This window comes from Mustelus asterias, chromosome 12, assembly GCF_964213995.1.
Source record: "Mustelus asterias chromosome 12, sMusAst1.hap1.1, whole genome shotgun sequence".
Classification (NCBI taxonomy): Eukaryota; Metazoa; Chordata; class Chondrichthyes; order Carcharhiniformes; family Triakidae; genus Mustelus; species Mustelus asterias.
The window spans coordinates 37,274,237-37,286,852 of record NC_135812.1 but is presented as its reverse complement, the minus strand read 5'-3'; the positions used below and the strand labels follow the sequence as shown (position 1 = coordinate 37,286,852).

At 45.4% G+C, this 12,616-nt stretch overlaps 1 protein-coding gene across 15 annotated transcripts in view; it reads right to left on the bottom strand.

Moving 5' to 3' along the window:
- Positions 1-12,616, bottom strand: part of LOC144501380 (uncharacterized) — a 338,685-nt gene that overhangs the window by 28,333 nt on the left and 297,736 nt on the right. For all 15 annotated transcript variants that reach the window (XM_078225050.1, XM_078225051.1, XM_078225052.1 and 12 more), the window contains one exon: positions 2,936-2,983. In XM_078225050.1, coding sequence (XP_078081176.1) covers positions 2,936-2,983 — 48 coding nt within the window. The remainder of the gene's footprint in view (positions 1-2,935; positions 2,984-12,616) is intronic.

Below are 12,616 nucleotides of genomic sequence, written 5' to 3'. Positions count from 1 at the left end.
GCGCAAAAGCACTGAGAAGATGCTTAGGCTTCTTCCCTTACTACGCACAGTGGGTTCCCAATTACACGGACAAAGCCCGTCCGCTCATTAAGTCTACCTCTTTTCCCCTAGCACCAGAGGCTCGATTGGCCTTTGATAAACTAAAAGCTGACATCACGAAAGCCACGATGCACGCTATTGATGAGTCCATCCCCTTTCAGGTGCACAGCGATGCATCTGATTTCGTCCTGGCCGCCACACTTAACCAGACGGGCAGGCCCGTCGCCTTTTTTTCTCGCACCCTCCAAGGCCCCGAAATTCGACATTCAGTGGTGGAAAAGGAGGCCCAGGCCATTGTGGAGGCCGTCAGGCATTGGCGCCATTACTTGGCGGGAAAACTGTTCACCCTGATCACGGACCAGCGGTCCGTGGCGTTCAAGTTCAATAACACGTTACGGGGCAAGATCAAGAACGACAAGATCTTGAGGTGGAGAATAGAACTCTCCACCTATAATTACGACATCATGTATCGTCCAGGGAAACTCAACGAGCCCTCGGATGCCCTGTCGCGTGGAACATGTGCCAGTATACAGGAGGACCGTTTGCAGGCTCTCCACAATGACCTCTGCCAGGGGTCACTCGGCTCTACCACTTCGTAAAAGCCCGCAATCTACCCTACTCGGTGGAGGATGTCAGGTCCATAACGAGAAGCTGTCGGGTATGCGCGGAATGCAAGCCGCACTTTTACCGACCTGACAGGGCACAACTCGTCAAGGCCACTCGTCCCTTCGAAAGGCTGAGTGTGGACTTTAAGGGCCCCCTTCCCTCGACAGATCGGAATGTGTACTTCCTCAACATCATTGATGAGTACTCGAGATTCCCTTTTGTTATTCCCTGCTCCGATACATCCGCTGCCACGGTTATCAAGGCATTTCGTGATCTTTTCACCCTGTTCGGGTACCCCTGCTACATTCACAGCGATAGGGGCTCGTCGTTCATGAGCGATGACTTGAGGCAATACCTGCTCTCATACGGGATTGCCTCTCGTAGAACCACGAGCTACAACCCTAGGGGTAACGGACAGGTGGAACGTGAGAATGCTACAGTCTGGAAGGCTGTCTTACTGGCGTTGAAGTCAAAAAGCCTTCCAGTCTCCCGTTGGCAAGAGGTGCTCCCTGATGCGCTCCACTCCATACGTTAACTCCTGTGTACGGCAACCAATGCTACTCCCCATGAGAGGCTGTTTTCATTCCCTCGGAAGTCTTCCTCTGGGACCTCATTACCTGTCCTCCTGCGGCGACATGTTAGGGCCCGCAAGTCCGACCCTTTGGTCGAACAGGTCCATCTCCTCCACGCCAACCCTCAGTATGCCTATGTGGCATACCCTCACGGGCGAGAGGACACGGTCTCGATTCGAGACCTGGCGCCAGCAGGGGACTTAGAAACCCCTGTCGCTCCCATACCTCCAGTTATAGATCCCCCAACTATTGTTTCCCCTCCTGACACGGCGCGGGCAGCATCGGGACCATCACTTAACCCTTTTACTCCCGTGTACAGCTTGCCTGAGTCCAGGAGATGGTCGCCACTTCAAGGCGTGTCGGAACTCAACGGATTATCATCACCTCGGGGTCAACTGGCCCGTGAGACTGTGGAGGAACCGTTGGACATCGCCTTGGGAGAACGCCACCGCGAGTGCCTACTCCGGTGTCATCACCGGTGTTGAGGAGGTCACAACGACGGTGCGGTCCCCCTGACCGTCTGAACTTATAAACTGATGACAAATTATTCTGTGTTTTTTTTTGTACCCCGCCGGCCTTTGTCTTCAAAGGAGGGGTGAATGTGGTGAACCATCATTGGTTCCCACTAGGTAGTACTGAGCCAGGGTCTGGCCAGTACTACGAGTCTGTATATATGTTGCTGTTGGGGTTAGGGTTGGGTTGTTCTACTTGTTACTGTTGGGGTTAGGGTTGGGCTGTTCTACCTGTATTATAGTTATTATGGTACATCCCAGTCGGGCTCCGCCTCCTGGGAGAGGTATAAAGGTCACTGCTCTGTCTGGGACCCCTCAGTCTGGGATCGTGTACTATATATGGTAGCTTCGTTGTAATAGTAAATAAAAGCCTTTATTTCCTTGAGCATCTTAAGCCTCGTGAGTAATATCGCGCATCAGTGTTAAAGCACCTTTAATCTCCTAAAAGATATCTTACTTTAACTGTGACTCAGAATTTCCTCAGAGCTGCTTCCACTTTGACACTAATTGTGTTACTCTTGCACCAAACATCTACACACAAACAAATCTGTGAAAAGTACTTTGTTAAATAACTTGTTTGCAAAAACGAACAAAAATTCCCTTAACCTCATTTTCCAAACCTTCTTGAGATCCCTATCTCAGAAATATATTCCCACTTGCATAACCACCACTGGCTTACCTTCTACTCCTTGTATTAGTTTATCCATCCTTTACTCAATCTTTGCACCAGATAGACAAATTACTGTTAGTTTATTAGAGAAGAAATTGCTGATGTATCAGTAATTATTCCACTTCTCTATCTCCTTTCTTGTACCACTGGTTTATCTCTATACTGCACTCCTTTGAAAGTGGCTGGTCTATGCGAGAATGCAGCAGCAGGATCCCCCATTCAGTATCTTTATAAATGATCACTTGTTTATAAATAAAACCACGCAAGTGGCTGCAGTGCTATATCAGCTGCAGTAGTCTTGAATATTTCATACATTCCGACATAGGAATGCCATATTAATTTGTTTAATATGAAAATTGAAGTTGTACTTAACATGGTTTCACTATCAAAACTTTCCTATAGAATTTCCCTTCTACAGATGTACTACTCCACATAAACTTAAACCAGCGTCAACATTATCTTTGGAAATTCACATAAATTTGGGCTTTCTTCATATATCAGGTATATGAAGACTATAAAATGTAGCAGGTCCTTACCAGGTTGATAATAGGGTAGATATCCACCGTACCCTCCTTGTCCAAGCCCTGAAGAAGAACCAGAGTGTGAGAAATACAATAGTGATTAATTTGCCTTTGATGAGAAGCTTACTTTGTAAGTTGATGTATTTTTAAAAATTCATTTTGCAGGATGTGGCCATCACTGGCTAGGCCAGCATTTATTACTTGTTGTCCTTCAGAAGGTGGTGATGAGCTGCCTTCTTGAACCACTGCAGTCCCTGAGGTGTAGGTACACCCAGAGTGTTGTTAAGGAGGGAATTCCAGCATTTTGACCCAGTGGCAGTGAAGAAATGGAGTGATTTGGAGGGGAACTTCTGGGTGATGGTGCTCCCAGGTATTTGCTGCTCTTATCCTAGATGGTAGCAGTTGTGGGTTTGGAAGGTGCTTCTAAGGAATCTTGGTGAGTCCCTGGAGTGTGTCTTGTAGATGGTACACACTGCTGCACTTTTTGTCAGTGGTGGAGGGATTGAAATTTTATTGAAGGGGTAGCAATCAAGCACGCTGCTTTGTTGATGGTGTCGTGCTTCTTGAGTTTTGCTGGAACTGCACTCATCCAGGCAAGTGAAGAGTATTCTATTACACTCCTGACACATGCCTTGTGGACGGGCTTTGGGTGGGGATCAGCTGGTGAGTTACTCGCCACAGGATTCCTAGCTTTTGACCTGCTCTGGTAGCCACTATATTTATATGGCTAGTTCAGTTCAGTTCCCAATCAATGGTAACCCCCAGCATGTGGATAGTGGGAGATTACGTGATAGTATTGCCATTGAATGTCAAGGGCGATGGTTAGATCCTCTCTTGTTGGAGATGGTTATTGCCTGACACTATGTGGTGCAAATATACTTGCTACTTGTCAGCCCAAGCCTGGATATTGTCCAGGTCTTGCTGCATTTGGACATGAACTGCTTCAGTATATGAGGAGTCACAAATGGTGCTGAATGTTGTACAGTCATCTGCAAACATTCTGAATTCTGAACACATCATGGAAGGAAGGTCATTGAGGAAGTGACTGAAGATGGTTGGGCCTAGGATGCTATGCTGAGTAACTCCTGCATTGATGTCCTGGAGCTGAAATGATTGACCTCTAACCACCACAGTCATCTTCCTTTGTGACAGGTATGACTTCAACCAGCAGAGCGTTTTCCTCCTGATTCCCATTGACTCCAGTTTTGGTAGGGCTCCGTGATGCCACACTCAGTTAAATGCCTTGATGCCAAGGGCAGTCATTCTCACCTCACCTGTGCCATTCAGCACTTCTGTCTAAATTTGAACCAAGGCTGTAATGAGGTGAGTAGCTGAGTGACCCTGGCAGATCCCAAACTGAGCATCCATGAGCAGATTATTGCTGAGTGCCACTTGATAGCAGTGTTGATAATCCCTTCCACCACTTTGCTGATGATTGAAGAGTAGACTGATGGGAGTGGTAATTGGTTGGGTTGAATTTGTCCTGTTTCTTGTGTACAGGATTTATCTGGGCAACTTTCCACATTGCCAGGTAGATGCCAGTGTTGTAGCTGTACTGGAATAGCTTGGCTAGGGTTGCAGCAAGTTATGGAGCACAAGTCTTCAGAACTATTGCTGGAATATTGTCAGAGCTCATAGCCTTGGCAGTATCCAGTCCCTTTAGCCTTTTCTTGCTATCACGTATCATTCAGTGGAAAGAATCAAAAGTAGAGAGTAAGGATAACTAGATCTTTTTCGGATTGGCAAGCTGTAACTAGTGGAGTGCCACAGCGAACAGTGCTGGGTACTAAACTACTTACAATCTATTTCAATAACTTAGACAAAGGGACGAATGTATGGTAGCCAAATTTGCTGATGACACCAAGTTAGGTAGGAAAGTAAGTTGTCAAGATGATGTAGAGACTGATGTATAGACAGGTTGAGTAAGTGAGCAAAAATTTGGTAGAGGACTGTAACTTGGATAAATGTAAACTTGTTCATTTTGGTGGGAAGACTAGAAAAGCCGTAAATTTTAAATGGAGAAAGATTGCAGAACTCAGTGGTACAGAGGGATCTAGGTGTCCTGGTACATAAGTTACATAAAATTAGTCTGCAAGTACAGCAAATGATTAGGAGGGCAAATGGAATGTTGGTGTTTATTACAAGAGGAATGGAATATATAAGAAGGAACATTTTGCAGCTATACAAGGCCTTGGTGAGACCAAATCTGGAGCACTGTGTGCAGCTTTGATCTAATTTAAAATAAGATATAATAGCTTTCGCAACAATTCAGAGAAGGTTCACTGGACTCATTCCTGGGGTGAAAATGTTTAATAAGAAAGGCTGAAAGATTAGTCCTTTACCCATTGGAGTTTAGAAGAACGAAGGGACTTGCCTAGGGTGAATACCTAAAGGATGTTTATTCTTCTGGGGGAGAATAAAACAAGGGGATATCATTTAAAAATAAGAACATAGAACATAGAACATTACAGCGCAGAACAGGCCCTTCGGCCCACGATGTTGCACCGACCAGTTAAAAAAAAAAACTGTGACCCTCCAACCTAAACCAATTTCTTTTCGTCCATGAACCTATCTACGGATCTCTTAAACGCCCCCAAACTAGGCGCATTTACTACTGATGCTGGCAGGGCATTCCAATCCCTCACCACCCTCTGGGTAAAGAACCTACCCCTGACATCGGTTCTATAACTACCCCCCCTCAATTTAAAGCCATGCCCCCTCGTGCTGGATTTCTCCATCAGAGGAAAAAGGCTATCACTATCCACCCTATCTAAACCTCTAATCATCTTATATGTTTCAATAAGATCCCCTCTTAGCCGCCGCCTTTCCAGCGAAAACAATCCCAAATCCCTCAGCCTCTCCTCATAGGATCTCCCCTCCATACCAGGCAAGGTAAGAGGTATCCTTTTAAGACAGAGGTGAGGAGAATTTTATTTTCTCACAAAGGGTTGTTGATGTGTGGAATTATCTTCTCCAGAAAGTAATGGAAGCTGGATCACTGAATTTATTCACGGCAAAATTGGACAGATTTTTGATAGGCAAGGTAGTCATGCATTATGGTGGGCAGACAGGAAGGTGGAACTGAGAGCACAACTAGATCAGCATGATCTTAATGAATGGCGGAGCAGGTTCAAATGGCTTACTCCTCTATGTTGTTATAATGGTTAGTTTATAAGGTGTGATACTTGATCTGATTCAGCTGAAACAAGTTCATCAGACAGATAAGTGTCCTGTCATGATAGGTTCAAACCTGTGCTAGGGCATGGTAATGCGACAGCTCTCTTAATGTTATAAAAATGGCATTATTGTTCCACCTAGATACTAAGGGTTTAAGTGTGGAATCACATCTGTATAATGCTCGTTATTGAATAATCCTGGCCCTTGACAAATGATGACAACATTGACACTGATTTGACTGGGTGGACAAGTGGCAGATGAAGTATAATGCACAATGTGCACAAATGTGAAGTGGCTTGTTTTGGTAGGAAGAACATGGAGAGACAGTATAAAATAAAGGGCACAATTCTAAAGGGGGTGCAGGAGCAGAGGGATGTGTGTGTGTACATGTACATAACTCATTGAAGGTGGCAGGACAGGTTGAAAGAGCAGTTCACAAAGCATATCGTATCTTGGGCTTTATTTATAGGGCCATAGGTTGCGAGAGCAAGGAGATTATGTTGAATTTGTAATAACACAATAGTTTGGCTTTGGATGGAGTATTGCATCCAGTTCTAGGTGCCATACTTTAGGAAAGATGTGAAGGCGTTTGCAGAGAGTGCAGAAAAGATCGACAAGAATGGTTTCAGGGATGAGGAACTTCAGTTAAGAAGAAACTTCCTTGGAGAAAATAAGAGAGAGGAGATTTGATAGAGTTTGGTAGTCAAGATCATGGGGGGGGGGGTGTTCTAGACAGAGTAGATAGGGAGAAACTTCCCACTCATAAAAGAATCAAGAATGAGAGGGCACAAATTTAAAGTAATTGGCAAAAGCAACCTGAGGAATAACTTTATCACAAGTACGGTTAAGGTCTAGAGTGCACTGCCTGAGAGTGTAGTGGAGGCGGGTTCAATTAAAACTATCAAAAGGGAATTAGAAGAGGAAGAACGTGCAAGGTTGTGGGGTGAGGGTGGGAGAATGGCACCAAATTCATTGCTCTTTCGGAGAGATGGTACATACATGATGAGCCGAATGACCTCCTTCTGCACTGTAAATTCTGTGATTCTGATAGAAAGTATCCTCAGAACAAAGGAAATACTAAAATATTCTTCTGCAGTGCATTCTTCAGCTCCATTGCTTTAAGTTTACATTTAAAACAGCTGACAAAAGTTTTGGAGGAATGCATTCATCCCTTAACGAAGCTGCAAAGCATAAGGTGTGGACAATAGCTCTGCAAATTTGCTGACGATGAAAATAGGGATCGGAACTACACTCACTGGTGAGTATGGTGAACAGATGCACAGGAACTGTTCTGTCAGGTAAGGATGCAGCCAGAAACAAAGTTTACTGACAGATAAAAGGCATAATGAGTAGGAGCAGATTTGGTCCTTGGAGCTTACTCCACCATTCAGCAAGATCATGGCTGATCTTTGACCTCAATGCCACCTTAGTCACTAATATTTTGTTGCATTTGTTACTCTCTCTGTCCCTTCCTCATCCACTCAAATTTTACCCACAATGCAGAGTCTCAATTCTAGAGTCTTGATATTTTCCCTATTGCTTTTAAATTAGTCCTTTCCCATCTCCACTTTAGTTTAAAGCGTTGTCTACTGTCCAAGTTATTCAATTTGCCAGGACACTGGTTCCAGTGGAGCCTTCCCTAGCAGAACAGCTCCTTCTTTCTCCAGAATTTGTCAATGGCCCATGAACTAAAATCCATGCTGCATTTAAATTTTAATTTGTTTATCCTTATGCCAAGTGGTATATGGCTAAATCAACAATCCAGAGATTATTACTTTGAGATTCTGCTTTTTAATTTGAATCCTTTATCCTTAAATTCTTTGAACAGAACATCATTCTTACTTCTACCCATGTTGTTGGTCCCTACATTGACAATGACAACTAGATCCTCCCCCCCACTCTTAAGTTCTTATTCAACCTGGAGAAGATGTTTTTAACACTAGCACAGGACCTGCTACAGAATCTTTGGAACTCCATCATGGCTGCAGGGAACAGTATGCATTTCCCTGACTATGCTGTTTCCTAACACTATCACATTCCTTTTCACTCCACCTCTCCCTCACCCCACTCCACTTAAACGTTGAATTACTTCCTGACAGATAAATGAACCATGATGTTATGGTCAGTTTAGCCACCCATTATGTAATCCTTGTTTTCATCCACACAGGTAGCTATTACTTTTTGTCTGTTAATCAAAGCAAGGGCTGATACTCCTCCTCCACTACATCCTGAATCCCCATACCTAACTGAATAGAAAGGGGCTGGGTATTGTAGTAGCAATTGAGGGTGTGAACATCAGAACTATAAATCCACATTCATGAGACATAGAACCTGCTCTCTCAAACCCATTCCTACAAATCCATTAACCACACAACCTCTCTTCCTGGTTCTATGTTAGCGGACATTGTAAATTGCTCCCATTCCTTGGACACTGTCCCCCTCTCTTTCAAAACTTCCATCCTCACATCCTTCAACAAACACACCCTTGGTTCTGTCCTTGAGCACCTTCTCTTATGTTTGGATCTGACTGCTATTCATTGGTGCCTTTTGTTACACCACAATTTGAGATAAAATTGTTGAACATTTTGGAACTTTTTGACTTAAGCAAGGACAACCAATATGGTTTGTTAAAGCCAGTCATGTTTAACAAATGTGGTTGTGTTTTTTTGAAAATGTTACCGGTTGCATAGATATGGGAATATATAGGATTTAGAATATATAGATTTTCAAAAGGTATTCCATAAAATATCTCACAGGAGCAGGTCAGACATTGGGAATTCTGTGGTGAGTAATTCACCTCCTGATTCCTCAAATTTTGTCCAACATGTACACGGCACAATCAAAAGTATGATGGAATTCTCCCCACTTGCCTGGATGAATGCAGCTCCAACAACACTCAAGGAGCTCAACACCATCCAGGATAGAACCGTTTGCTTGATTGGCATCCCATCCACAATCTTAAACATTTATTCTCTCCAACACTGATGCACAGTGGCAACAGTGTATATCGGTCTACAAGGTGCGCTGCAGGATCACACCAAGGCTCCTTTGACAGCACCATCCAAACCTGCAATTTCTACTAACTAGAAGGACTAAGGTGGCAGATGCATGGGAACCCCACCAAGCCATATGCCAACCTGACTTGGAACTATATTCTTTCACTATCTCTGGGTAAGAACCCCGGAACTCCCTTCTTAACAGCATTGTGGCTGTGCCTACATTAATATAGACTGCAGTGGTTCAAGAAGGTGGCTCACCACCACCTTCTAAAGAGCAATGAGGGATGGGCAATAACTGCCATCTTGGCAAACAACGCCCATGTAATAAGTCCTCGGAGACAGAAGTCCCCTCACCAAAATCCCTTTATTTACAAGTCTGACAACAGCATACAGAGTGCTTTCAGTTAGCAATCTAGGAGTCCCAGAGGTACTGACATTCCTGGTTAAGTATAAAGCAAGAGGCTCCATGATTGGCCTCTCACTTTGGTCCTTTAATCAGTGAGTTCCTATTCTAACAGGCCACCTCAATTGCCTGATTAAAGTCATTACACTCCCCCCCCCCCGCCCCCCCAAAGTCTCAAGAATCCCCTTGGCCTGATCATCTCACGGGTCTTTTCCTCTGCTTCCACGCTGGGTCCGGGTCCTCCAATTCAGCCTCTGACATTGGAGGGTTGTATCGGCTTGGCGCTCTTCTCTTCTGCAGTGAGCGCCGGAGAGCTGGTTTGCCCTCTTCCTCCGGCAACGGGAACAGCCGCTGCTTCGTCCGCCATGTCCACTTTGGACTCCGAGGTTCCCACCAGGGATGCTGGAGAGGTGTGGCTGGACCATCGGGGAGGACTCTCCCTGGCCCTAGGCCTACTGGGCCAAATCGGCTTGGGAACGGGAGCGTATTCGAGGCCCACACCTGGTCTCGGTGTTTTCTTAAGACGGCCTCGCCCACGCATACCTGGTATGATACCAGTCTGGCCCTGAACTTGATCGTTCCTGCTATCCACGCAGGCCCCATTTGAGAAATTTCTTACCCAGACTTTCTCACCTGCATCGAAGTGCCTCTCTTGGCGAGTATTGTCATGACCCCTGCATTGGGCCTCTTGGTGTTTTTCCATCTCCCCCCCAGGTTTCAGTTTAGCAGACTTAGTCTGGTGTGGAGTCGTCTGCCCATGAGTAGTTCTGCCACAACAATTCCCGTGGTGATATGTGGGGTTGTCCTATAATCAAATAGAGTTTAGTATCTATTGACGCCATTGGCTGTTTTTTCAACCCAGCTTTTAAAGTGTGGAGAATTCTCTTCACCAGCCCATTTGACGCTGGGTTGTACGGTGCTGTCCTGATGTGTCAAATCCTGTTCGACTTTATGAATCTGGTGAACTCCTGGCTGGTGAAAACTGACCCATTGTCTGAGATTAATACCTCCGGAATTCCGGAAAATGAGATGCGCAGCTTCTCATCGGTTGTCAGTGTGTTTGCTGAGTTCATTTTGTAGATGTCCAGCCATTTTGAGTGGGCGTCTACTATTACCAAAAACATGGACCCATAAACGGGCCTGCAAAACCCATGTGAAGTCGTGACCATGGTCTACCTGGCCATTCCCATGGGTGTAGCAGGGCTGCCAGTGGCACCTTATGCCCTCATTGGCATTCCTGGCATCGACCCGCCAATGCCGCTATATCAGCATCCATACCCAACCACCAGACAAAGCTCCTGGCCAGCAACTTCATTTTGGACACCCCGGGGTGCCCATGATGTAATTCAGCCAGTATGACTTGGGACTATGACCCGTGCCCCCATAGAATATCCCGTCTTCCACAGTGATCTACTCTCTTCTGTTCCAATAGGGGTGGAATTGCGGCTGCACTGGTCTTTCCATTTCTCCTGACAGGACCAGGTGTTTTACTTTTGCTAATACTGGGTCCTTTTGTGTCCACAGGCGTATGTTGTGTGCGGCCACTGGGAGGGTATCCAAGAAGTTCAGTGTCATCACTGTTTCTTCTACTCTGGGTACCAACGGTGGGGTGTCTGGTAATGGTAGCCTGCATTTGCCACCTGAGTTCCTGACTGGTCTCCAGCTGATATTGGCATGTTGCCAGTAACAATGCCCAGTGCTGGATCTGGGCTGATGCTATTGGTGGCACCGCTTTGTCCTCCTTGTCCTCCTGCAACGGTTTGTGATCAGTGATGATTGTGAATTTCTGCTCATATTAGGTACCGGTGGAATTTATTTACCTCGAAAGTTACAATCTGGGCATACTTTCGTTCCGCTATTGCTAGGGTCCTGGAGGCACATGTTATTGGTTGTTCCTGTCCGTTTTGGCATGTGTGTGTGCCAGAACTGCACCAACACCACATGGAAATGCGTCGCAAGTGAGCACCAACTCTATCCTGAGGTCATAATGTGCTAAAACATTTGCTGAGGAGAGCTTTTGTTTGATTTCCTTGAAGGCCCGGTCTTGGCAGGCAGACCATTTTTAGTAACTGCTGTAAGGGATCCAAGCTGGAGGCCCTGTTTTATATGAATTTCCCATAATACGTCACCATCCCCAAAAATGACAGTAGCTCCTCGATTGTGGTGGGGGCTGGGGCATCTTTGATTGCCCACACCCAATCCTCCAGAGGGTGTAGGCCTGACTTATAGACTTGTAACCCAGAGAGGTTACTGGCAGTGCTAAAAAGACACATTTCTCCCTCTTTAAGCGCAACCCGCTGCTGAAAATCTTTTAAGGATTTACTCCAGGTTCTGCAGCTGTTTTCCCTGTAATTAAGACATCGTCCAAGTAAATGGCGACCTGTGGTAACCCTTGTAGTATGTATGTTCTCCATCGTTCTCTGAAATATTGCACAGGCTGACGATACCCCAAAGGGTAATCTTGTATACTGAAAACGGCCTTTCCGTGTGTTGATTGTGGAGAATTTTTGTGAATCTTCGTCCAGCTTCAGCTGTAGGTATGCATGACTCCTGTCTAGTTTAGAGAATAAGAGTCCTCCTGACAGTTTTGTATATAGATCCTCAATCCGGGGAATTAGCTATTTATCAAGTTGTGAATAGCGATTTATTGTCTGTTTTAAATCTCCACAAAGACAGAGCCTAATTCAGTCTTGTTTAGGAGTGGTTCTGTGAGTGGGCCTGGGTTCCCTAGTATCCGAATCCTTCCTGAGGGCAGCTATATAGTTGCCTGGCCCACAGTGGTAGTCCCTGAACTCCGTTGCACTGGTGTGGGCGTCTACCTCCATCGGAATATCCTGTAACTCACGTGCTCCACCTACTGCTTTTTCCAAGGCCAAAGCCAGCTGTAATTCTTGTTTGCAGTCCAGCTCGGCCTTCACCAACAAACGTTTTTGTGTGGTCATACTATTGATTCCACACACCAAACGGTCTCAGAGCATCTCATTTAATGTCAAATTGAATTTGCAAGCCTCTGATAATCATCTTAATCTTGTCAGGAAATTAGTGACGGACTCCTCTATTTCTCCTCGGAATGCTGAGTAAAACCTGTACCTTCACAGAATCAGAGGTGGCTTAGGG